General features: G+C 40.4%; 1 protein-coding gene across 2 annotated transcripts in view; it reads right to left on the reverse strand.

Annotated features, from left to right (window-relative positions):
• The window catches only part of TBCA (tubulin folding cofactor A), a 31583-nt gene extending 21736 nt beyond the window's left edge, over nucleotides 1–9847 (reverse strand). Inside the window, exon 1 of one of the 2 annotated variants that reach the window (XM_037373874.1) lies at nucleotides 9671–9847. In XM_037373874.1, coding sequence (XP_037229771.1) covers nucleotides 9671–9723 — 53 coding nt within the window. In that variant the 5' untranslated portion in view covers nucleotides 9724–9847. The remainder of the gene's footprint in view (nucleotides 1–9670) is intronic. The other variant, XM_037373875.1, reaches the window with a different exon arrangement.
• Between the last annotated feature and the right edge of the window lie 17575 nt (nucleotides 9848–27422).

The following is a 27422-nucleotide window of genomic DNA, read 5'->3' on the forward strand; positions in this document are numbered from 1 at the left end:
GAAGCTGTTAGTTTTTGTCGTGGGTTAAGCAAATTGAGTGAGCTCAGTAAGAAGTTTGACTAGTACCAGAGACCACAGAACTGGACAGAGAGAGAGGGAAACAGGACCCCTGTATTTAGGATGATACTGATTTCTCAAGGGACTTCACTCCTAGTTTATTTAGGCACAGAGCTGTGAGTGGTTTCTACTGTTCTAACTACTGGCTGCTGCTGAAAAAGCTCCAAATCCCCCTTCCTTTCTCGCTCCTCAAAGACACCTATGTTCCTACCCTGGTTCTTATACATCAATGCTAGTGTCGTCATCTGCAGCTGCACCATTAGCAGCAGCAAGTAGATCTACCTCTCTGATCACAGGAAGGGCACACAGTTTATCTGAAGGTTGACAGATGAAAAAAGTATGCACAACATCAGTTTTCCAAACGCATAATGAAGTTCAGATCCTCTGCAGTTTCTGTCTTCCTCTTAACACCTTCCTGAGCCACAGTCACAGGCAGGAACTACCAGTGGATGCATAGAATAAAAATGGTAAAAATGGCACAAGGACAGGGCAAGCACACACTACTACTCTTTGTATGTCTCCCCCAACCTACAGCAATTGTCAACAAACCAGGTTCTACCTGAGCTACAGTGACACCTATGTGCTTAAGCCACCCAATAAAGACTGTTCTCTAGCATTAGAAAAATCAACACAAGTAACACTTCCCTGGCTGGACTGAGCAAGCTCAGTGGAGCTCTGAAGATGATGAGAGGGAATTTCTCAATTTTCCTACTGTTTAGCTTCACTATTGAAAGGACATGCATCTTTTCAAAACTATTGTTACTATTAACCACGGTATATGCTAATATGCCATGGATTCAGCCTAAGCACACAGAAACCCCAAAGCAGACAGCATGTATTGACTAGATAATGAAGTATCTATGCTGACTTAGTTGAAACCTAAAAATTCATAATAGTGTAACTGTACAGGGTACAGCTTTTTTTTTTTTTTTGGCTGTAGTATAATAAATTCCATGTATTAACACTATGCACAATTATAGCACAAGTAATTCAACAACTGCAGTAACACTGGCATACACTAATCACTACCTGCAGAGCTTAAAAGACTAGGTCCCAAGTCTGCAAATTACTTACATGTATTCTTGGGTTCACTAAGGCTACATAAGCACACACATTACAGACCGGGGCCAAAGAGGAAAAGTCAAGGAACGAAGATGAAGGAAGGAAGAAAGAAATACAATACTTGACACAGTTATCATGAGCTGCCACATTTCCTTAGTCATGAGTGACTACTTTTGGATTTGGACAGGATCTCAAGTTGATGCATTTATTTTCTTGATAGCGACAGTAACATCACGAAAGATAAACTTTCTCTTTCAAGAGTCAAGATGTAAACCTACAGAAGTATATGCATAATTTTTAGCCCCTCCCACATCCACACCTTACAGAACTGAGTTACCATGACGTTTCAGGTTAACTTTGCAAGCCTGGCTTTTGTCAGGGATTACTACTGTGAAAATCAGTTACAGGATTTTCTTATGTCAGAAAATTATTTTTTCAATTAAAAAAATTTTCAAAAATAAAAATTACTTTTACGTTTTTTATAGCATCTGTTACTAGAGATGTCTCAATCTCCAAGGCTTTTACATTCTCTCCTTGCCTCTCAACAGTTATTTCCCTGTTCTTGCAACACATTCATACAGATTTTTTTAAAACCTTGCCATAGCAACAACTGAAGTTCTCTTTTTTGCCCTGCTGAGAAAGTCTGCATGACTAGGGCACCCCTGAATGCCAGCAGACAGTGGGAGCATGGAGGGGGATAGAGGAATGAAAGAATCCAGTAGATGCAACCAGGATGAAAGCTTTTAAGTTATGGACTACTCAGAAAGCAGAAGATGCTGGCTGGGGATCAAGATTTTGCCAAGGTACTGCAAAAAGCACCTGGGATGGTCAGGGGCAAAGAAGTGAAAGGCTGCTCCATCATGAGAACTGAAAGAGCATTTATGATGGGCTGAAGGCAAGAGTTGGAGAGAGGTGAAAGGTTTATCAGCCCATCCTGAAGAGGCTCTGGCAAAAATTTGGGAAGAGAATGACATGGAATAGAATGGGACAGAAGTTAAAAGTTGTAAATGCTAAGGAGCCTGAGAACTTCACCTCTAAAGAAGCAGGAATAAGAAATGGGGCTTCTGTTGTGGCAACAATTCTGGTTACCACAGAACTCCACTTCATTTTCCCTTCCAGGACCTAGCCATCATCTTCAGTCAAGACCTCCGTTTTGTAGAAAAAGCATAGAAAACACTTCCTCCCCTGCCTGCCCCTCCCCCACAACTGGCGATAACCAACTGGAAGCATTACAGCAATGAGCAAAATTACATAGAACAAGTCGCGTGTAGACAATTCACAATGCATCAGGAAAGAGAATAAATATAGTTTAAAGAAAATACGATGGACCTCCTGATCCTGAATGAGATTTCCACCTATGTGATACATATAATTTAGTGATACTTGAAAGTCAAGCCAGGATGGATTATGATTGTTAGTGCAGTTGTAACTCATCTTTCACACAGAAAGCACTACCATAACTTTAACACTCTTTTTCGTTTGTTTTCCCATAGATCCACAGTCTAATTCAGCACAAAATGATTGCTTTACCCACGTAAGTGATTATATGGCTCCATGCCATGAGTAAGAATGCCATGAAGATAGCATTGTATGATCAAACCCAAGACAACAGTACTACAATATACATAATGTCACCAAACTGGAGTTGCCAAACAACTGTGACTACTGCATTTCCAAACTTTTGAAAGACTGCTTAAAGAATTTAAGGTTACAAAGCCACATGTTCTTGCCCAAATAAAAAAAAAAAATCCTTCTTCCTTAATATTGCATCACTACCGACACCTACAGTGATAAAACCTGGTGTGCAACATAGTTTTGCCAATTAAGATGATGACATCAGTAGACTACTATGATCATCATGGACATAAACAAGAGAGTTTTGCCTCAGGGGGCAGAAGATAATTGTAAACACAAAAAAAACTGAGATGCCAGAACGATGCATTTCACTAAAGGCTTTGATTTTTTTCTTTTAGAAGAGGTAAATGGGATGGAGGAAGGAATGCAAAGGAGGCAACTTTTTAAGGATCTGACTATTACTCATTTAAGTTTGTGAAATTCTTCTGAAAAGGAGTAAGTGTTTAGGTCTGCTTAAAAAGGTAAAACAAATGAAATCAAAAACATTTAAAGAAACCCCAAACACCACCACACTATACAATTTCCAGAGCAACCACCGTCTTCTTCTCACAGCTTTTTAAGATGTGTGGGTACTCTTTGGTATTCCTGGAGTTTCAAAGAAAACATGCTTCAAAAAACACAGGGAAATAGGAACTCCTTCAAACAAGTAGTTTGTCTCTTACTACACTCAATTTGCAATTACCCTTCAACTAATTATCTGGGTTGGTGACTACGTATGCCACAGATGTTAACTCAGACAGCACTACGTAAACGCAGGTGCACTCTTTCTCGGCCAGTTGACATAAAGCAGTTTTTTATGTGGGACAGAGACTAAGTTAATAAGGCTAAAAGACTGAAGGGGCCTTCATATGGAGGGCCAATTCAGGATTTTTGGTACCTGACCCTGATGCCAGGAGCACTGCAGAAGGTACTTAAGACATATCTAAGCAGCTCTGGACCACAACCACCACATCTGGCTAGTACTGAAGCCAAGGTTAAGACTCCAGGACTGAGCTGGTGACAACCCTAGACAACAGATGCACAATGCTCCAGCACTCTAAGAAGGGTTATGTAATTTGGATAGAGTCAGCTTGTATCCAACAGTGCCTGCAATATATTCACTGTCCTGAATCCCTGAGCTCTTGGATGTGCAGTGAACACACACTAAATCGCTTTATCATGCTGACTCAGTATAGCTGAGCAGCTCTGCAGATCATTCCACATTACCCATGCAAGATATCCCAGCCTTTCCTATTAACTGAGCTAAGAAGCAGTTGTTACATGCAATCTTCTAATTATAATGAGAATGAAGAAAGGAGATATGAGTTTCTTATCAATATACTGATGCTATGAATTGGAGCTAGTGCCTATGGCTAATGGGAAACAAGCAAGAAAGTACCTATAACTCATATGGTGGTCAGAAGATTAAGAAAATTTGTGACTTACACCAGAAATGGCAAATTTCTTGAGCAACCAAGAAAGCGAAGTATTTTTGTGCTTGAATTAGCAGTAGAATCAACATACAGCAAAAAGAACATCTGCATTCTCTGCAGCTCTTCATGCTTCACTTGCACAGTGTATCCTGAACTCACCAGTAAAACAATTCCATTTAAAAGAACTGTTTAAATCTGTATTTCAAAATAGACCAACAGTTCTGTGTAACTTGCAAAACTTTCTGTGCTTGGGGAAAAAATAAATACCATAGTGTAAATTCCTTGACAATGTATGATATTTTACAAAGAGAAAAACAGTATCAACACCAGTGGAACAGGCAAAAGAATGATCCTGGGAAGATTCCATGGTTTTAGAAAGGTGGTTTTAAAAAAGAGCTGCTTCACAAAAATCAATACACTTTCCCCATAGGTTCATGATGTAAAATTCTATAATCAAGGCTTGTAGATTTGTAATTATGGTATGTCAGCCACATTTAAACAAGAGTGTTAAAAGATTGTTAAAGTTAAACTAACACAATTGCAATGTGAATTGTCTTAGTCTCATTCTAATCTCCTGGTGTCACTTCCACTTAATCAGTCGGAAACTGGGCAAATGTCAGTGCTATTTTCACATGACCCAACTTACTTTGTTTGCAGTAGTTTTTAAAATCATCACCAATCTGAAATGAGAGTAGGATATTTCTTGAAGTTTTTTTCTGCTCAATTTCCTCACTATCCAGCAGTTTGTCTGAGTTTGGATTTACTGAGAGTAAGACTATTTTGAAGTGATTAAACCAGAAGTACTGCTTGTTAGGCCACAAATACAGCAAACGTTACTATTCATGCTCATCAAATCTACTTTTCCTGAATGACAAGCTAATGAAAGTATGCAATAACCAAGAGCCTGGCTACCAGATCTGTCAAAAAATGCAAGAGGTTCTCCCCATTCCTAGTTTAAATTTCTTTCACTGCTACACAGCAATGTAAGAAACATGAAGGCAAGTGAAGTACCCATGACCTACAATACAGTCTCGAGAGGGGTACACAAAGAATTTATGACGTACAGCTAAAAAAATCCCAAAGCAGAACAGCTGCTTTGTTCTTAGCCTGAAAAAAAGTGATGAGTTGGGTAACTAATGAGAAAAAAAGAATGTGCTACAGCAGATGATTAAAAGAAAGACAAATGAAATGTCAAAAAAGTTTGATACAAGCTAATGGTTCTTGATCCTTACCTTTTTTGATACAGTCTCATAGCCTGAGCATTGAGTGTGCTTGAAAATCAGTGTTAGAGGCTAAATTCAAGTACTTTTCTAGACTGCAAACACAGGAAAAACTAAGGAAAAGTAATTGAAGTGTTAAGTCAGTCTCTTTATGGCATGTTTAATAAGCTTCTACACGAGTTGTGTCACACACCAGAAATAAACATCTATATAGCTGTTCTAGTCCAAAATAAGAGGGCAGTGTTAATGTTCCTAAGTTGACTCAAGTCACTTGCATGCCCGCTGTAGTAGAGAGTACATAACTAGGCTTCTAGCTGGAGAAGGAAGGGTGGAATGGGACAGAGCCATACCTCTTCTTGTATCCGCGTGCAGCTGTCACTGAAGTGGGAGCTGCTGCTCTACTATCTCACACACAGAGAGTGTAAGATAACTCCTTTTCTCTGCCACCTTCTCTTTTTTTTTTCCTAAGTTACTTTCGCTTACAGTATGCCAGCTGCTGCAGAGTAACTGTAGATGTGCATATTGTTATCACACAAAACCAAGCTAAGTTTACTTGCTTATTCACACAGCCGTTCTTCAAAAGCATATCTGAATCCTGTTGACTGCACTTGTATCATTTCCCCAAAAGCTTTCATCCCTTTCTTTGTACTAGCCCTAAAACACATAGAGTTGTGTGTCGTGAGCTAGTCCAGGCAAGCCTCATCCTTCAAAATAACTTTACTTTTTATTGATAATTATTTTTACTATTATTTATATTGTAAATAATAAATTATTTATAAATAAATTATATTTATAATTTAAACATTATTTTTGTGCAGGGAACAAAGGAGGGGGCTGTCACATAGTCCCTTAGATCTGGATTAGCTTATGACATCATGGACCAACACCAAGACGTCTCTTGTCACAAGTGGAAATTGTTTCAGCTCAGAGGAATACCCACCTATACAATAACCCTAAAACATACCGTAACTTATTAAGCATTGCTTTTAAGAGGTGACAGGATTTCTATTAGGCTCACAAAGTAGTTCTCAGGAGTAGTCAGACTTTGCCTGGACTTGTCTTGCCCAGCCTAGAGCTTTGTTTACTTGTTTAACTGTAACCACTATTATGACTAGGTGACAATTACCTGCTTTGTTTTAATTTTTGCTCAGCTTTGCACCATTGTGCAGTATAACACTATTGTATTGACTTTGTTACTAACAAAAATGAGGTATGTCTGACTTAGAATATAAAAAGCGGCCTAAGAGATCAAATCTGATGACAGCAGGAGCATGGGATGATAGCAGAGCTCTTGAAAATGCAGGCACAAGGAAGCGCAGAACTGTGCTGGTGCTATAAACAACTCACCAATGCTCAAATATTGGTCAAAGGAATAAAACCCTGAGAGATGGCTAAAGCCAGTCTTAGGATAACAAAAGAAAAAACTATTCAACACATGTAAAACACACCACATGCAGTAAATTCAGATAAAATGTGGAGCACAAAACAACGAACAAAAGCCAGGACATTGATTTTTTTATATGAATTTCTAGATGCAGATTCTGAGAAGTACAAAACAATCAACATCATACTCCTCTCAACAAACGATCTGCGATGCGGATGACTTGCTTGAATTTGTCCCCTCCCCACTACCAAATAGAGCCAGTGGCCTTAGAACCTAGGGAGCTGGCAAAAAGGTGGGTATAACATTAGAGAAAGGGTGCTATTAGAAACAAAGTAGAAACATCATAAGCTTTGCCTACACTAATTTTACTGTATATAATTTGAACAGTGCTAGTATCACTCTAAATGCACTAATATCCAGTGAGAATTGAAGCAACCTACTCTGGAACTTGGATGCAACCAGCTTGTAACAAAATCAAAACCGGCATGCATGGATTTCCATAAATCAAGTGAACAAACAGAAGAGCCACGCTAAGCAGTAAAGAAATCACCCACATACAGGACAACAAACACTACTGAATTTTAATCTCCTCCGCAGCTTTCCCAGACTCACTTAGACTGCAGAAGCAGAGCAATGGAGAAAAAGAACACGCAAGCTAATCTCAGAGCTAGAAGTACTACTATGGACAGTAGCATACAGACACTGAGCTAGCTCTACATGCAGTTATCTGCATAACCATGCTGGCATCATCAGGCCATCATTAGGTCCAAGGGGACACAGCCACATGGTACACCATTCACCACGTGAACATGCAGGCCTCACCAGCTCTGCTGGGGTCTCCACCCAGTTGTTCATTGCCTAGTAAAGGCTTTTCCCTCAGTCTTCCCCAACCTATGAACATGAAAAAAAAAGCCTGTTCAGGTAACTTCTGTGATGATTTATCATTAAGCAATGGTCACCTGAAATGCTAGTCAGTACTACCATGCAGTTCTCTCAGTAAAGCTATCTAATAGCAGCAACAGGCCAGTAGTGAAACTTCTACAAATTCCAGAGTAAAATTATTTCTTATTAGATACAACAGCTGTCTCAAAAGTCTCTAGACAAGTAAGTTACACTTTCAGCTAATAAAAAGAATACAGACTGAAAAAAAGTTAATCTAAGTAATCCTATTTTCCCCAGACCTCAGAATACTTTGTCTATAAAAACTAGCACAAAACACAACAGAGGACATTTAGAATGCTCCTGTCCAGCAAAGCCAGTAACCATAACAACCATAACACAAGTCATGAAAGGGACCTAAAGTAAAAGGCAGTCACCACCACACTGACACTACCTAGCTTAAAAATAACTCACAAGTTCATGACTTGCATGCCCTATATAGTGACAGGAAACAGATCCTTACAATCATATAACCAAATTCTTGCTTGAAGCAGTACTTCAGAACTGCTTCCCACTTGGAGCCTAGAATTCAAAAGTGCCTCTATCTAGCATAAACAGAGTGATAAATCTGCATCCATTACACTTTTCTAATCTTCAAGTCCAATCTTCCAAAGCTCATCAGGTACTAGAAAGTGTGTCCATCTTACTGTCAGTCTTCTAACTGAAACTGGGCAAGTCAAAACACAAATTTGATTTTATGAAACTGGATTATTTAACACCCCAATCTGGCACACATACTAATTCCTGTTTCTGCCTCAGCCAGTGCAGTTTTTGTAGGGTACAGCTTTAATAATCCCCTCTCCTGCTTTCAACTGGCATAGAGTTAATTTTCTTCTTAGTAGCTGGTGCAGTGCTGTGTTTTGGATTTGGTGTGAGAACACTGCTGACAGCACACTGATGTTTTTAAGCTGTTGGTTAGTAATGTTTATGTTAAGTCAAGGGCTTCCCACGTTTCCCAGGCCCTGCTGGTGAGGGGGCTGATGAGGCACAAGCCATTGGGAGGGGGCACAGGCAGGACAGCTGACCCCAACTGATCAAAGGGATATTCCATACTATACGACATCATGATGAGTATGTAAAGCTGAGTGAAAAGGAGGAAGGGGGGGGACATTTGGACTGATGGTGTTTATCTTCCCGAGTAACCATTACGTGTGATAAAGCCTGGCTTTCCTGGGGATGGCCGAACACCTGCCTGCCCATGGGAAGTGGTGAGTGAATTCCCTGTTTTGCTTTGATTGTGCGCAGGTGCTTTTGCTTTATCTATTAAACTGCCTTTGCCTCAACCCAGAGGCTCTCCCACTTCTGCCCTTCCGATCCTCTTCCCCCGTCCCACCTGGGGGGAAGCGAGCAGCTGCATGGTTAAACCACAACACCCCACTGTGACCAAATACTCTACACCAAAGCCTTGCGGGTTTGGTCACAAGAAGAGAGATTCAGACAGATAAACTGCAATTTTTCTTGAAAATTAAGCTTGTGTTAGAACTTGGCAAAATCGAGACTCGGGTGATGGAACTACCACCGGTTTTGCAGTTCGAACATGCAAATCAGAAATAACCCGTTTAACAGTTGTTTCGGTAAAGACTCGGTGCCTCGGCACGGTGTCCCAGCGTGGCGCCCCAACAACCCCAACGACACCGAACACACGCCGTTAAGGGCCCCGGGAAGGACGGGCCTGCCCCCGGCGCGGGCGGAGCCGGCAGCGCCAGGGCCGCGTCCCCCCCAAACTCCAGCAGCCCCACCCAGAGCAACGACACCGCCGCCACCCCGGCGGCCCGCAGCACGGACCACCGGCGACGCTCGGCCCGGCCCGGCCCGACCCGGCCCGGCGGAGCCCTCGGCGGCGGCAGGGCCCTCCCTGCGCCCAGTGCGGCGGGGCTGCCCGCGGGGCTCGCAGCAGGGCGGCCGCCCCCAGCGGCCCAGGCGGAGGCCGCGGCGCCCTCCCCTCGCCGGCGCGCACTCACCGTCTCACGACGCCGGTTTTGATCTTGATTTTCCTCAGGCGCGGGTCAGCCATGGCAGGGGAGCTGGACACCAGCGGCGCAGGTTCGGAGGGGACGGCGCGGCGTCGTGACGCCGCAACGCAGCACCGTGACTCCGCAGCCCGGCGCCGTGCATGCGCCGTGCGGCACCACCGGCAGCGGGGCGGGGACCCGCGCTCCCCCCTGCCGCCAGGCCGCGGCGTGGCGCCGTCCCCGCAGGGCGGGCGAGGGGGGTGGCGGCGCCCCTGAGGTCACCGGTGCCGGTCGCCTCGGGTGCGGCACAGGAATGCTTCTGAGGTGGCACGGCCGGCACAGCGACGGTGGCAGGGGGTGGGGTGCGACCAGCGTCGCCGGATCCCGACCCCTGGTAACGCGGTTATCGTGGCTCACGCCATGTTACACGGCAAGCAGCCATTCCCTGGGACATGGTGGGCTGAGCGTGCCTTCCCTTTCCCCGCGTTACCAGGCGCGGGAGGTGCTGTGCGCCAAGCAGACAAACCAGAGAGGTGTATCTTCCCCTCAGCTACCTCGAAGGCTCCTGGGCACCAGGCCAGTTACTCCTTTTCCTGTCTTCCTTCAAAGGTCCTAGACACGTGGCCCGCCTGGTGGTGTTGGTCCCACCACAGAACAGGGACAGGCAAGAGCACCCAGGGCACAGCCTGGGAAACCAAGCAATTGCAAGTCCTAAGGAGGAACCTGGTCCAGAACTGCCGCTGGACATTGTGGCCCGGGACCCCTTGGTGGCCAGGGACACCTCCACTGTCACCTGCTTCCACTGAGGATAGTGACTCCTTTTATATGATTCTTCAGTCCTGATTATGATTGTCATACTGATACGGCAAACCACGTACTAGCATCCAACCCAATCTGCAGTGGGTCTGGGTGGTTAAGAACCATAAGTTGTGTTACAAAATTCTGTGTTATGCTGCTTATAGATTATACTACACCGATTCTGCTTGTAGAAGTCCTGTGGCATTCCAATCATAAATTCTGTGCTATACTAATCATAAAATCCTGTTAAGAAAATAAAGCTTTAATTGTAACTATGACTTAGTGCTGTTATCATTCTGCCAAGGACCTCTGGAAGAACCTGTCTGTCCCCTTGGCGTCAGCTAACTGGTAGAAACAAATAAAGAGGCAATATTAGCATGGGCAGCTCGGTCCTCAAGTTACAACTGACTTCAACTGGTTACAACTGGTTCAGGGGCTGTTTTCCTTCATGATTATATTTAGCTGAGGCTAAATGTTTAAGGGGTCAGATTCTTAAATTCCTCTGGGTCTGTGTTTGAAAGAACTTCTCCTGAGTGAGTATTTAAATCAGTAAGTAAGGAAAAAATAGCTTTAATGAATACATAAGAAAGATAGATATAGTTTCAGGGGAGTACTGCTCAGAAAAGCCTGCAGAGCCCTTTTTCTCTTCTGCATCCTTTTTCCTGTTAGTTGCTTGCCCTGACTGGACACTGCCAGTGACCAACATCTCTTGAGAAAAACTGGCTGCAGGGGATGTCATGTCACTTCTGGCAACATGCCAGCTACAGGTCATTAGCCAGCAGCTGTGGGAATGCGGCTGGCACCATTGGGCCCCATTTGGACATGGCATAGGGAGGGCCAAGATCACTCAGGTCTGCAGAGCTGTGTCTTACCTACACGGGAGGACCGTCACAGAGCCCAGCGAGCCTCCCTGGGGACCTGCGAGCCAGGCCAGCCCAAACACAACCTTGGCTCAGCCGGTTTTCTCTGCAGGGAGGTGCAGGTCTCAAAATCACCAGCGTCTATAACCCCATGAATGACTATGACCTGGAGATGAGTTCACAGGTGTGTTATATCTTTGATATGCAAAGCTGCCATCGCCAGTGCTGGAGGAGGAGGGAGAGCATCATTCTGGCAGGCACAAGGGAAAATGCAGCCCCTTACTCTGACAGAAACTGAAATCTTAGTAACCTGGCTTCAGAAAGCTGTATAAAGTCATGCTGGGGCTGAAGCTGTTCTCTAAACAATTCTGAGGCAGCACCATAATGCTACATAGGCTTTGAAAATACAGACCACTGCAAGGAAAGCTACGTTACTGCCATGCACCTAGACATCAGTTATTTTTTCAAAAAATAGTCTTCAATGTCATTTCTATATTTGACATAGTTGTTCCATAAGTGAGAAGGCCAACAACAAATAACAGTACAAAAATAAAAATTGCCTAGAAGCAGCAGTATTAAGAAAAGTAACTCTTGTTTTCAAGTGCTACAAATGCTTTATTTCTGGCCCTGAAGCATTAACTCATATCACTGACAGTGTTTAGGCTCAGCTACTGAATTTTAGAATAGAATGCAATCGTTTTCTTACAGCTAATTCATATAACTAAACAGATGATAATACACCAAATCTGAGTTCATATTTAAGCACATATGACGATAACTTGAAAGGAGTGTTACTGGTGGATGCTGAACTATATTGTAAAATATGTCTAAAAGCATGATCTGCTTCATTATTCATACAAGTTTATATTAGTACCTGAAAATTACAAATTAACACTTTAAAAAATAATAATTTTATTTCTAAAGGTCTGGATATCTGGATGTCCAAGAAAGTATGTCTAATGCCTTCCAGGACAGATATTCTTTTTTTAATGAAAGGGGTTTTTTTTGTTTTTGCCAGAACAACTTTGAAACAAATTCTAGCCTGGTCAGTGGTAGATGTGTTTCCATGTGAATTTGTGACATTACACCAGATACGGATACACTCCATTATGAAAATTGTGAATCCTACTGTACGTTTTGGATGGTACAGAAACTGTTGATTCTTCAATGAATTCTGGCAGCATTCTGCTTGTGTTGCATCTAGTTGAAGGTTTTTCGTAGGGTCTATTAGCCCTAAGTCATTACGTGCACACTGTCGCATAGAGGCAGGTACCTAAACGTAATTTGCTGATGCTCTAGCTATTCAGACATACGGAGCAAGTCATTCTGCATGTGCAACACTCACACATATCTTTATGTGTTCTCCTGTATTGCTCCTTCCCAGCATTTCACGTGCGAAGCTGCAGCTGCTGCGAATATGACTTCCTCTCCTCTGACCACTGTCATCAGGTCATCTCAGCTTTCATTTGGCTCCACATAAGGAATATTTCCAAGGCAGTTTGTTACATGTTTTGCACAAATTTACTTGAGTGGGTGTATTTGCCACTGCCAATGTACTATGCCTTCCGTTTAAAGAATCCAGCTAAGTCTTATTTATTTCTTCCGGATAAGAGCAACATAGTGACTACTGCTTATTCCCATTTCGCTGAAGAACAAAGGACTGGAAGCAGCTAATCAGCCTGATGAGCTCAGATCCCTCTGCACGCATAAACAACTGTGTAATAGACGTTTAATCTGAAATGTTCATAGTGCACCCAATTTGCATTCAAGGGAGCACCCAGGCTGCAAAGCACTTCCTACAATTCATAATATTCTCTGTGAAAGACCAGCTTAAGAAGTTAATGCCACACATATGCTTCGTCACAAGAAAAGATCAGACTCAAAAGCATTGCAGTATGCCACAAGTGCCTCTGTTATTAGCAATTCCCAGTTAATATCTCTCCATTAAAGACTACTCTGAAGAAACACACAACTTGCAAGCTGTGCAAATAGTAAGTCTTGTGAGTCCTGTATTCCTGTATTCTCATCATATCCCTTCCTCCCTTTTAAATTAATTTCCTTGGCTTTAGTGAGGGAGTATCTGAAATAACAGGGCTGTTGCTGTGGAGCTGTTTTGTGCTACACCACTGGTTTGTTTGGACTATAAAGCCAAAATATTTGTCAGCCGATACAGTTCAAATCAGAGGTATGCCACTTCCACCCATGCTGGCCGATACAGTTCAAATCAGAGGTATGCCACTTCCACCCATGCTGCTGAGGTTAGAGCATACCTTGCAGGAGAAGGTGCAGTCACCTCTAAAGTCCACTAACCCCCAGCTTCCATTTCGATCGTCTTGTCCACTACCAGTTTTTTAGACAACTTGGAAAACCCATGGCCACAGCCGTGCCCAATATACATTTGCTTCAGCTGAGGACTAAGAGCATTACTTTAATAAGTAAATGCTCAATGAGCTTTTATACTATTTTGTTTACCCATTAAAACCATCTGTGCAGTTTGAATATAATTTCATTTTCATTTATGATAAAACAAAATGTGGAAATCATTTAGTCTTCAAATTTTATCTTTTTTGTAGGAAAAGCAAATTTTATTCAGCCTCTCTAAAGGGTACTACATAAATAAGATTAGATTTTGAATAGAAGTTAGTAGTGTCTCCTTAATTTTTCTTATATATTCAGTAGATAAAATTAACCTATGTACAGCTGGCCAGCACAAAGTTAGGCACCTTTTACGCGCACAAGAATGAATTTCCCTGGTTCTGAGCATACAACATAGTATCAGTATTCCTTATAGCATAGACCTCTTGACCCACTTTCTTATGAAGTGATCATCACCAGTCAAAATGATCTTCCACAAATATCCCCCCCAAAATGCAATGCCACAAATAGAGGCAAGTAGCACAGGCCATGGGCTGGGAAAAGGATAAAAAGGGTTGTTGCTGCAGAGTTTGTGAGATACCTATGGAACATGGTGAATCAAGTGGGGGCTGTGTTTTCTTACAGGAGAGGCTTGATTACTTTGGGATGTTAGGAAAAGGAAGAAGGAGACACCAGGCAGAAGCTGAAAAGAGTTGTGGGCAAAGACTGCTCCCATTTCTGCCTTTGTACCTTCTCCAAACACCACCGGGACAGATTCTGATTTCAACTATGCTTTTGTGAAAGGGAAGTAGCCCACTGGGATGTGGTGGTGTAAAATCAGAAGGAAACCTACTCATCTTCAGTAAAGTTATAGTGACAGTACAATTTACCCTGCGTAGAGAAGGCAGCAATGGTGATTCCTCAAATATGACACTACTGGGGAGCACAGGTTACAAAACAGCCCTCTCATACAGTTTTCAGGGTTAAACTGTGCCTATAATAAATGCTAAGCTACAATTCAAACCTTTTTAGCTAACTCAAGGCTTTTTAAAAGCAGTTTTTCCTAGCTTAGATCAACCATTAGGTGAAGAGCTAGAAGCAGTGAGAGAAAAAGGGATTTATGTGCATGCATCAAAAGGAGAATATATCCCTTTGCGAATGATTTCCATGGGTCCCCTACCTACAAATGAAGAGATATGTGATATAACAATTCATTGTTCTGACACACATTACAATCATGATGTGCAGTTTTTAATGCATCATGTTACATTAAGCTTAGCCCATGGTCTAACACCATGTAACATAAATTTCTGTGAAGGGAGTAACATAACATGATACTGTCTTTTAAAAGACACACACGATTTTTTCAGATCACCTACTTTTTATCCATGAATGCCCAATCCAAAAATCAAGGTGGCAGACGAAAGTGGAGTGAATGAGTATCCACAAACCAGAGTATTTATCTTGTGTAGTTTTGCTCATTGCTACCTGTAGTCAATGACTCCAGTCAATTTTTATGTTGTAATGCATGAGCAAAGTTGATGGACATATTTTTTTGTCACCCCCAGTTAGATTTTATTCAGGGTCAATCAAGGGAGACCTGACAGCCATTAAGACTGTAAAACACACTGAGAATCCTTACAAGTGTTTATTTCTCAATAGAGAGAGGGGCTTTGATTATGAACCTGTCACTAACCTTATATTGGCTGCTCTCTTTTATCCTACCTTGGAGGCAGATTTTCTGTTTTAATTGATAGTTTATTTTAAAATAAAAGTAACAATGTAAGTGATTCTCATTGAAATGAAATAAAATGAATTATTGATTTGACAATAACTGGATATAATAAAATGTCTAGTGGAAGATTAAATTCAAATCTGAATTTTAAAAAACTCACAGAATAATCCTGCATGTGATCAATCTCTTTCAAAACAAACCCAGAAAAACAGAGGTAGATTTTATGTATTTATATATACTTACACATTTGCTTATTTATCTCACCCTGAGTCATTAGAAAGATTCAGGATTTTTTAAAGACTTTTGAAATAGATGTCTTGAAACTAGTCTTCAGTGCCTGCTGGATTCCTAAGTTATTAACTTGATTTTTAATTGAATCCTTTCTGTGGTACAATACAAAGCAAAACCGTGAAACTCACAGACATCAACTGACATCTGTGTGGGTTTGACTGATCACATGCTTCAGTGCAAAGTTTAAATGCCAGCAAAGGGGGTTCTTCCATTTTTTGGCCACATCTGAAAACTGCAATTCTTACTAGAGGCTGAGCACTCAGGACAATATTCTCCAATGAAGAAACAATCTTTGCCAGTGTTTAGCAGACAGGAACATGTTGCTAGCACGCAAAGGTGAAGGACTGCAAAGTAGCTGGCACCAAACAGGCAGATCATGCTAATATCCCTTATGGTGCTGGATGTGATGTTCTGAAAGCTTCTCATGAGTCAGTAAAAAAGGAAAATATATCTGTAGACTGCAGCATCAAGATGAGGCAGTGTTTACAAAGTCTAAGGGACATCAAAAATGTATGCTTTTAATAGGACAGCAATCTTTATTGACAGAGATAAACACACTGTCATGATATAGCTTGACACTGTAAAGCAACTGGCACGAAATCACACTGCCTTGTGATTAAAGTTTAGCACTATACAGTATCAGTTTAGCACATTTTAAATAGTTTGGAAATTGGATGTTTTGTAATTGGGTAATTATCATAATGTAGGAGTTTCTGATGAGTTCTTGTAGGAATCTGTTCAGCAGGACTAAGCTATTCAATGTATTTATTAATCACCTGAGAGGAAGTATGAAATAATAGCTAGTAAAGGCTGCTGCTGGCAGAAATGTTGTTGACATTGTAAGGAATAAGAACAGATTAGTTCTGTAAAGCAATTTGGATTTCTGGGTGAAATAAACTAATTCAAAATATGTAATTTCAATGCTGGAAAAGCCAGGATCATGCATGTAGGAGCAAAGAATATAAGTCAGACTTGGAAACCAGTAACCCTGGAAAGGAACTGTTGGGTTGTGATGGCTAACCAGCTGAATATAAGCCCAGCTATAATACCATGGCTGACAGAGAGCCAGTGTCATCCATTAATATGCTGACTTGTCAATATTATGTAGGAGTCTTAATATCTAGAAACGCCAAAAAAATGAGGTTCTGGCTGAAATCACATGCCCAGTTCTACACTTTAAAATGGGAAAAAAAACTTATAAGGCTTGGAACAAATCTATGGGAGTGATGCAGTGCCCGGACAACATACCCCATGAAGCAAGGCACAAGCAGCTAAAGGTATTTAGTCAGCAAAGAAAAGAAGGGATTTGGTCAGTCTGTAGTCTACATAGAGAAGGAATTTCTGACAGCAGCAGGTTCACAACCAGCAGATAGAATGAGCAGCAGGATACAGCAGAAAGCTCAAAGTAGACAAAATCGGAATTGAATTAAAGGGCCAGATTTTAAGTAGAGAGCATTTAACTGCTGGGAAAACTACCAATGGGAGATGGAGGTGTTTAAGATTGGATGTTTTTCTGTGAAATATGCGTTAGTTTAACTGCAGGTTAAGGCTCAGTGTAGAAATTAGCAGGTGAAATCTGTGCAGGGGTTAGGCCAGACAATCTTGGTAGTTCCCTCCACCCTTAGAAGTCTGCTTGCCAACATGCATGCACCTGAGCTAAGGAACCAACCTCTTGTACTGCAGACTCAACTGCAGGATCCAAAATGCACCTGTTGAGAAGAAACTTCAGACTGAAGTCCTACTCCTAGACTAGTAAGTTTTTTTATGGGTAAGGAAGGTGAGATAGAGGTCAATTTACTTTTCTCTTAGACACAGGGCATCAAGATGCGGGAGATGCTAGAAATAATTACAAAAAACCATCACATTGTAAATATTATAGCAATACTGATTTTGCTAAAATTAGCTTGATCAAGCCAGTTTGATGGAATTTTCATATTTCTAGTCTTCAGTGGGGAATGAAAGCCTTTCTATTTTCAGAACTAATATTTCAAATATGTAAAAGTACATACTGGAGCAACCACTCCTAATCCAGCAGAAAACATGAGCGTAACAGGGAACTAAGCCCTTGAAATATCAGGTATACTTGAGTTATATTTTAGTAGCACGTCTCGTCTTTCTTAAATAAAGCTGAGTCAGGATTAGGTGTCGTGTCTGTGCCTCTTAGGCTTCTTTTACATGAGAACAGAGTTCAGTTTATGCTGTGTAAGTTGAGTATCTAAAAGTGTTTGAATGATTCATCATATACAAATGACTGATATTAGATGAGATGAACCCACCCTGAATGCTTACACACACACACACACGCACACACGCGTGCGCGCGCACACACACACCCCCAGCTCAATGCTTTTTGAATCTGGAGGTGTTTAAAGTGTGTAAGCACCACATTTCTAACACTGACCATGGGGAAAATACAGCTAGGCATGCAGAGAAACACCTCAGCGCTGACTATACACAGCATGCCTAGTTTAGGAACCCCAGCAAGGCTTTCTGTCCCTTCATCATCTCTGGAGTGATTATTTGCTGCTGGTTCTAGTCTGCAGCTTAACCACAACTGCCTTGGATTTAGAAGAATGTGGGTCAATTTGCAGTTTCTCCTGCCAGGAAACCATCCGTGGTGGGAGCACAGAAAATATTAGGCATGGAAAAAACTTTTTCTCCTGTTAGTGCAACTTCATGTTTGCTGTAATAATCCCATGTGATTGAAGCAGAGAGAGAAAGAAGAATGACAATGCAACCAAGTGGTTAGGTCACTTCCCTCTGGGAAAATATTAATATGCAAAATGGTAAAACCTGAGCAGATGGATTAGGGAGAGCTCCCATCTTAGAAAGTCCCCACTTACCTGGCCTTATGGGCTCTGTTTCAGGAGACCTTCCTTGACCGAAGAGAGAATTCAAGCAAAGTGAAAGCTCAAACCACTGACCTACTCGGTAAAGCAGTGGCACCGATGCATTTAGGCTTTTAAAGAAAAGATGTAGCTGTCTAAATCCATTAGAGAGTTCAGGCAGGGCATTCTGAGTATAAGGAAGCACCTGAAAGTACATCAGAGAAGGCAATGAAAGACTTTGAGATAGTAGATATGGTTTTCACACTAGCACTTTCTGCAGCACCCCGCTAGTTTCTAGTTGGACAGATATAATGCCCCAGTGACCGTACCAGCAGCCCAAGCACCCAGGGTGCTTGCTGGGAACTTCTAGATGTGCTCAAAAGTTAGACTAAACATAGACATTTACATTTAACCAAAAAATGCCATAAAATTAGATGCATTAAAAATAAAACTGAAATGAGATTTAAAACACTGATAACCTCTATTAAAAGCTTAGATTTTCTCAGCATTATTTCAGTATATTAGAAAGATTCTCCTACCCAGTGGCTTTAACAAAGCTACTTGGGGAATTAGTAGAAAAACATTAAATTTCTAAAGTCAGCATGGACTTAATAATGATTGCCTTCAGATCCATAAATGTGTTACATTTTTTGTCTTTACTGTGATGCTGATACTGGTTTTTGTACTTTTTCGAATGTTTTACTGTACAGAAAATCCTCTGGGTTTATTGATGTTTTAGCTGACCTAGCAGATACAACAAATATTTTTGTCATTTAATTAGCATTGCTAATTCAGAAATGGATTGAAGACTAAAAATGTGGGATTTTTTTGTCTTCTAGTGTATGAATAAAAAAAACCAAACAGAGAAGGTAACATGGACAAAACCCTAATGGTGAGGGGTCAGATTTCCAAAGATATTTTGGTGCCTGGAGATGGAGATAGATGACCAGTGGGAGTTTCAAAACCCCTTCTACAGATTAAATGTCTAACTCCTATTGACTTCAGGGGAAATGAGGCACTAGCCCCTACAGGCACTTCTGATAATCTCACTGGCCATTTATCTGCATGTTAGACATCTAAGTATTAGCTCCTGGAGACGGAAAATAATATCTCAGTTCACTAAATAGTGTATCCACTTTGGTCATTTAGTAATCTGGAGTTTAAATACATTTCTTTTTATAAGGAAAAAAAATGGTGCTGTATGTTTAAGACAGTTAAATACAATTAATTAAACCAGTATTCCACATTTAAATTTCTTTAGTTTCCATGCCAATGCATTTTGATACAAACCCCAGATAAAATCATCATTTAGAAAAGTCTTTTGTTTTTTTCTGAGATATTATACATGTAAAATGTAAGCATCTGAACAAATAACAGTAATTCTCACACTCTCACTGGATGTATTTATATGATAAAATAAAAAAAAGATATTTAAATATATCAAATACACATTGCAAATATGGTTGCAAATCAGCTTGGTTTAATTATTGCGCCAGTCAGTGAGAATGAAATTAATTACCAAGAACAAATGCAAAGTAAAAATAAAATCAGCTATTTAAATCAAGGTTTCCTTCTCATTGTTTTTAATCCTAATTAAAATTGGAAGTTCAAATTACTATGAGCAGGTAAAGACTAACACTGATCTCTAAGATACAGCCCTGTGAAATACAGTCACAATCTCTTAAATCTGTTCTTTCCAGAATCATAAGAAATGTTGCACCTTGTTCTCGTGTTTATTGACCCAGATCTATGAAGATTTCTGTGCCTTAATCAACGCAAACATAACATGATGTAAGTGACCTGTTCTCTGAGTTTGTGATTACCCTCAGCTCTGTTGCCAGTATATCACAGATAACATTTGCCAGTAATAATCCATAATACTCAGAGCTTTTTAACTTCTGTGTAACACTTCCCAAGCAACAGCTGGGCTCTTTGAATGCTTGAGTTTAATTCCTCGATTTTCAGAACCCGCAACACATTTTTCCTCTGTGTGTCTCTGACAAATAAAGTAAAACAAAGCACTCTGCTGTTAGAATAGAGAAGAACATAGCTCAAACCTTGTACCATGAAGCTGAAAAGTGCATACATATGATGCAGCTTGTATGTATTAACCTCATGCTCTGCAAATGCTTTGCCTGAAATGTGCAGGGAATGAAGTAGATCAAATCATAATGCAGAATAATTGATGAAAAATAACATCCTCTTCTTTTCACTGACACTCAAGTCAAAATGTTTTATCTCTTTGTTTTCTAAATCTTGCTGCATCTTGCTGAGAAGGCAAGGAGGGGCAGGCAGGGAGCTAATTTTCTTATTGAGTGCATGAGTAACGAGACTTGTGTGTGTAACTTTTTGCACCACTTGGAAAATTGCCTCCTACTGCATTTCTTTGAGGCTGGAAGAATAACCTTTATACCACTAAGGGTTATAAAAGGCCTAAAGTAAACATTTAATGGTATGGAAACAATAATGTGACATCATTCCAGTAAGTACAGATTTGTGCTGTGCAGCTTGTTTTATAATAATGGTATTATTTAGTCATTTATTGGTCTTGTGAGCAGCTGGAAGGAAAGGAGAAAAAAACCAAACTCCAGACAAAACCAAACAGGTGCACTTTGGGGAACTGTCTTGTATGAGAGTTTTACTGTACAAACGTATAGCTGAATATGACAGTTTGCTTGGCTTGATCTACTCCATATAAGCTTTAGTATTATGTATAAACACATGAGTGTTTATTTACCCTAAATCTTTTCATTGGAACCAGTGGCTGACTCCAGCATTTGCAAATTTGTTTTATTTAATTATGAAGTCCTTGATCAGTCCCCTTTGCCCTCTAGCAATCCCTATTCAGTCTGCACAGAGGAACATAAATGCCCTTTTTGCTTTCTCTCTGTGTTAGCAGAAGAGCAAGAGGGACCTTAAAGCTGTCCTCACTGGCCAGGGTATCCAGGGCCAGGAAAGAGCTGCTAGATTCTTGGCACCTTCCACTAATTTTCACTTTAATTTGGTGTTGCAACACCCTGAAAGTGGAGGTGGGAGGGTCTGGACAGGCTAGCCAAATTCCTGAGAGTTTCCTGCAGGCTCTTGAGGGTCTCTGCTTCAAGAACTTGTCGATATGCAAGTGCTGCATGTACTGAGAGAAGATCTTGCCTCTCTTGGCTCCCAGGCACTGCTTGTGGGATGTGGCACAAATGGAACATAATGGTTGCTCACTCATTTTAAGGTAAGAGAGCTACAACTCAAATTTTCTCTCCCTTGTCTCGTGGAGAGCTTATATGTTAAGAGCACCTGTATAAAGTTGCTGGAATACAAAGTATGTATTATTTATTATTTTCATCCTTGCAACAGTTTGACAGAAGACAAGAGGAGATGACATTTGAAGGGAATATAGGAAAGAGAAGAGGTACATTAAAAGATCATGAGGAACACTTTGTCAGCTAGTTCCTGCCTGTACAGTGCCTTGATTAGATGAAATGCATGTGTACGTTTATTCCATATCAGAAATAAATTATGGTGGTACATAAAGGTTTTTACAAGTACAACTTGGAGATAAATTAACTACTCAGAGGTAGAAATGTGAGCAATGATATAAACTATGTGCCTCACTGTCACCTGTTTTGTGCCTTCCACTTTTGTTTCATGGAAAATGGCTATTGGAATGTTTTGAAAGTATTTTGACAGCATTTGATTTGGAATTTTTTACCTCTCCACCTGCCCAGCACAATATGTTAATGAGTGTGAGTTTAGTCAAAAGGGGAATCAGGTCAGTGTCTTTTCTTGCTCATAAAAGCTTCCTACCACAGAATAAATGCCTTAAGACTTTACATGATTAGGAACTAGTACTATGCTCCTTTGAAAAGAATTTGAAAGAGGGTAAGAACCTGCTGCAGATTGCTAAGGTAATTTTTTTCAAAAGTATGGGATCCTTCATCGGTTCCATTTTGGGGAACCCCAAACTGCTGGGTGTGTGCAGGTGAGTGCTCTTTGCAAAAGAGAGAAGAAAAAAAAAAATCACTTTCGTAAAGCATGAGAAGTGGAGAGGTAACAGCAGGCAAGCTCCTGGGGACAGATCCTTCTCTGGAGTAAATTGCTGCAGCTCTCCTGGAGTTACAACAGTTTAGAGCAGCAAAGAGCTCCCCTTTGAGCTCTATACTTGTCCTTTTGGGAATTAGACTAGACCATTTCAACACATATATTGGAGGAGATGTACAATCTTTGCTTCTATTTATAAAGTGTAAAAAGAGGCAATCTCTTCAAATTGTGGGAGTTTATCTTGAAGTTTATATTATATTCTTTCATAAATTGCTGTTGTAGCAAGAAATTGAAGCCATTTATCAGCAGGTATTGGAGATGTTACAATGATGCATTATGATACATTTAGCTACCAATATTTAGCTATCAATATGATACATTTATCATCAATATCTAGCCAATACTACCAATGATTTAGCAGGAGAGGTTAGATGAAAATACTCTGATGTATCATTAGGGAGACAGAGTGTCTGGAATGAAAGACTCCAGTATCATTTATATTTCTTGTGCTACTGTGTCCCAAAATTGCATCACTGCAGACCAGGGGGATTTTTTAGAGTGTGCCTTCCCTTTACAAGTAGGTGGATTTGCCTTCTTACACAGAAGCCTGCACAGCTCTGATTCCTCAAATTACAAACCTCAAGGTGATAGATTTTGGCATAGAAGTCTGCAAATGATGAAATTCACAATCTAACTTGAAATAATGGTATTTGAGCATAACGGGCCTATTTAATTACTGCTCAGGTGCTTGTGTTACTAATTATAGTCACACAAAAGGAGCTAAATGCTGCAGATTCTCATTTTGGGGTTTTTGTTTTTACCAAATAATTTGCAAATATATCAATGAACACAAAAGCAAGTTAGTAAAGAAATGAGCACTCAAAATTCTGGGTATAGTGCACAGGATGGAAAGAGGTGCCCAAAGAGATGCTGGATAAACTGAATTTGTAAAAGCTGCCTGTGATCTGAGCAGCCATTTCTCTTAGAAGTCATCAGTGATCCAGTAGAACTGCAATGTCATAGAGTCATAGAATCACAAAGTGGTTTAGGTTTGAAGGGATCTTTTAAAGTTCATGTAGTCCAGGCTCCCTGCAATGAGCAGGGACATATTCAGCTACATCAGGTTGCTCAGAGCCCCATCCAACTTGACCTTGAATGTTTCCAGAGATGGGGCATCTGCCCTTCCAAACCCTTTTTCCCATTTTTGATGGCATTTCAGCACCTGTATAAGTAGGAAGCTATTAAAAATAGCTAGCTATCCATGAACCTATCATTTTGTAACTGAATATTAGATAGCCAAAAGTAGGCAGACATGGGGAGAAGTTGCAAAGAGCGCTTCTGAGCTCTGGAAACAAATTTTTCAACTTAGCAAGGACAGTCACAGGAATAAATAACAACAAGTGAATTCTCAACATTGTGTACACACACTAAGACTGCAGTAGGTTACGTGGCAGTTGGTCCAGCTAATAAGGCTCACTGAAGACAGTAAAAACATTCTTGTTTATATTAATGCTTGAATGTAATATCACTAATAGTCATTCAGCCACTCAACAGGATCACATATCACGATGATTCCCAGAACAGCAACTCTGGAATAGTTTTTTTCTGTAACATATTTTCAATTAATCATGTGAAGGCAAAAGAAAGTGTTTTCACTAAATCTATTCAGAGTCTTCCAAAATCCCGGCTTAGTCCCAAAGTTTCTGAGTGCCTCACTTTGATTACATGCAGCTTTATTAATGAACAATATATTGACAGTAACTTTCTGTGGTGACGAAATCTATTCAGACACATGAGTCTCAAAAAGGCTATGAAAATCTTAGAATGGTCTGACAAAACTAGCTGAATAAGCAATGTGAAAGTTGATGAAATAAATCATAAAAGTATAAGGAGGAAGCATCCTTGTATGTAGCTCAGAGAAGTTCTAAACTTGAAAATGGCTGTGCTTGACAAAAGCAGGCAAGGTGTTTGGATGTATCTGAAATTGGATGATAATAATGCAGAAAATAAAATGTCATTGTATTTTATGGCATTATAAATACTTTACCTCCTCTGAAATACTGTGCTCAGTTCTGCTCACTGAATGTAAAAAGGATGTTTGCAGAATCAGGCTGTGTCTGTACTGCATCAGACAAAAGAGCAGAAGACAACCCAGGGTACTCCTGGTCGAGCTCCACTTGTGTTGCTGTATCTGTAACATTAAAAGGACAACTCATATGCAAACAGCCTACCCACACCGTCTGCACCTAGGGTACACAAGACTGGATCAGGTATCACAGCAGCTGATTCTTCTGCCCAGTGTCAGCCAGGTGATACCAGTGTGCTGTGATGTATGGCAGTGGGCCAGGCTGAGCCCACTGTGTTCACCACACTGAAGGCAGGGTGGGCTGCAACTGAATATCACCACATACCCCTACCAAAGTCCAGTCTTATGTCCAAACAATGATTGGACTTGAGCTCAAGGTTGGACATGGCTCACCATGCAGTACTGGAGTGGCCCCAGAAAACCTGGAAAATGGAAATCATTAGAAGAGAATGGAAACAGAGGCATGCAGAGAAAGGATGAAGGGATTTGGGTTTATTTTCAATGAAAAAGAACATCAATAATAGTGGATATGATAAGAATATTTAAAATAACAAGTAGCCTGTAGAAGACACTTCCCTTTCCGTCTTACAACACAAGTGCTACAGGACAGTGAAACGAGACAACAGCAGATTCAAAATGGTGAAAGGTTTGTTTTCAGACAGCAATTAGCTAAACAGCCAAGGTCACTGAATATCAGTGAAACCAAGAACAGCGGCGTTTGAAGGAACAGTCAGCCTCTGCCATGAAAAACTGAATGCTATGTCTTAATGCCAAAGAGTTTCAGAAAAAATGTAAAGATTGAGCTTTGAGGATTAAGCTAGTCTCTAGATACCAAGAGTTAATCCACGAATGGCACATGAGTTCACATCTTCCTCCTGTTAATACTACCTTCTGAAGCAGATGACTGATGTTCATGATGGCAATAATTGCAATACTTGTCTTCTAGTTTAAAATGACATGTATTTAGAACATCGGAAAGGAGTGCTAGTTTAGTGCTAATTTAGAAACAGAGGACAAATTGTGGTGGCTGAACATTGTCAGTCCTGAAGAAAAGTGACTAGAAGGAGATTTAATCATGATTTATTATGTGTACTTGCTAAATACCAGTATTTAGCCTAACACCAGTTCACTGTAAAGGCTAGAGGTCCAGTCTCTTAAACCTTTTTTCAGGCAAAGAACCTCTTTGTGCCACCAGGGTCTGATCCCACAGACTAACATTATCAAATCAGGCCAAAAAGCTTCACAAAACATTTTCTGTTGACCTGACACTTGGTAGAGAAACATAAGATGAAATGGCAAAGACCATTCTTCTCATGCTGAGTTACAAATTCTGGGAATCAGAAACTAAGCAAGAAAGACGCAAATAGATATCGGAAAGTAGACTCTGGGAGCATGATGTGATTTCCCTGCACTTGTATCCTGGGCTCTCATTAAAAGCAAACACAGGGAACCGCGGTGACATGGATTTGTGATATAGTCAGAGTGCAAACTCACGAAGTGTCCTCAAGCCTCTCAGCTTAGGCAGCACCATTATCTTTCCATTGATGATCAAACCTCAGATACTAAATAGATGCTTTTAACCACAGAGGACACTGTGAGCCAAGACGAAGGTCACCATCCACGTGGCATCAACACATCAAAATTAATTCAGTGCCATGTACTCTCACGATAGCCTTTTTTTTGAGATAAGAAAAGGACTGATATTATTTTAAGAAAACTTCTGATTGGATTAAGTTGTTCTTAGTGTAATTGGAAAAGTGCTAATGAAAAGGAAGAGGCAAAAAAGAACAACAGATCCTCAGAGAGCTGCATGCTAGCATTTAGTTAGAGAAATTTAAACCAGTAATGAACAATTCAGGTTTGCTGCACACATCTCTGAAAGATATATTAAAACATCACACTCTACACTCTGAATTCTTTTCTGTTACAAGGCAAATTAAAATAATATCTGTGTTCCTTTTTTTTTTTTAAGGTAGAATTAACCCAAGTACTTACAGAGACATATGTGTTATTTGGGATTCTTTTAAGAGATACTTTTCTATCATTTTCTGTATTCTTAAAATACAAAAAATACTTCATTAAATTCTGTCATGGAGAGTAGGTGTACCATGCCAGAGCACAGCTATATCACTATGTTCTCCTTTTCTCACAGAGCAGGATAACCATTTGTGTGAACTGTGGCGTCTGAACCAACTAAACACTATTGATACAAATGGAATTTAGGCAGCTTTAAACCTGCGTTGTGTAAAATTCATGACTTTAAGATTTTCTTCCCCTTTCCTTTAGTCCAGAAGAGGATACACATTCAATTTTAGTAAAATAATCTTTTGGTACATCTACAGGGACCATTTCTGATATAGAATTAAATTGTGGTGCAGGCAGAATCTTTATTACATTTACATGACCCCATAAAGATAACTTTAATAGTTCCCCATAGAGCAAAACCCTCCTTAATTTTGTTAATTATTTTCCCCCGGTTATGCTTAGCTATATCTTCTAATTCAGTATTGATCTTGATACTGAGGTCTGTCAAATACTTAGCAATCTACTTAAATCCCCATTGGGGAAAAAGATTTGAGGGACAGATCCTAGACAGAGCTGATGCTTTAGAGCTGCACCAATAATTCTAACCAGAAATCCTTATTTTCTGTCTGCCTTTCTTTTAATATGGTGGTAAATTAATGTGTATTATGTTAGAGAAATAAAGAAGAATTGAGCATGATTTCTGTCTAGGTCTTATAAAATTACTTCTTATGAATTGACTCCTGAGTCTATAACT

Source organism: Falco rusticolus, chromosome Z (assembly GCF_015220075.1).
Source record: "Falco rusticolus isolate bFalRus1 chromosome Z, bFalRus1.pri, whole genome shotgun sequence".
In the NCBI taxonomy this organism is placed as follows: Eukaryota; Metazoa; Chordata; class Aves; order Falconiformes; family Falconidae; genus Falco; species Falco rusticolus.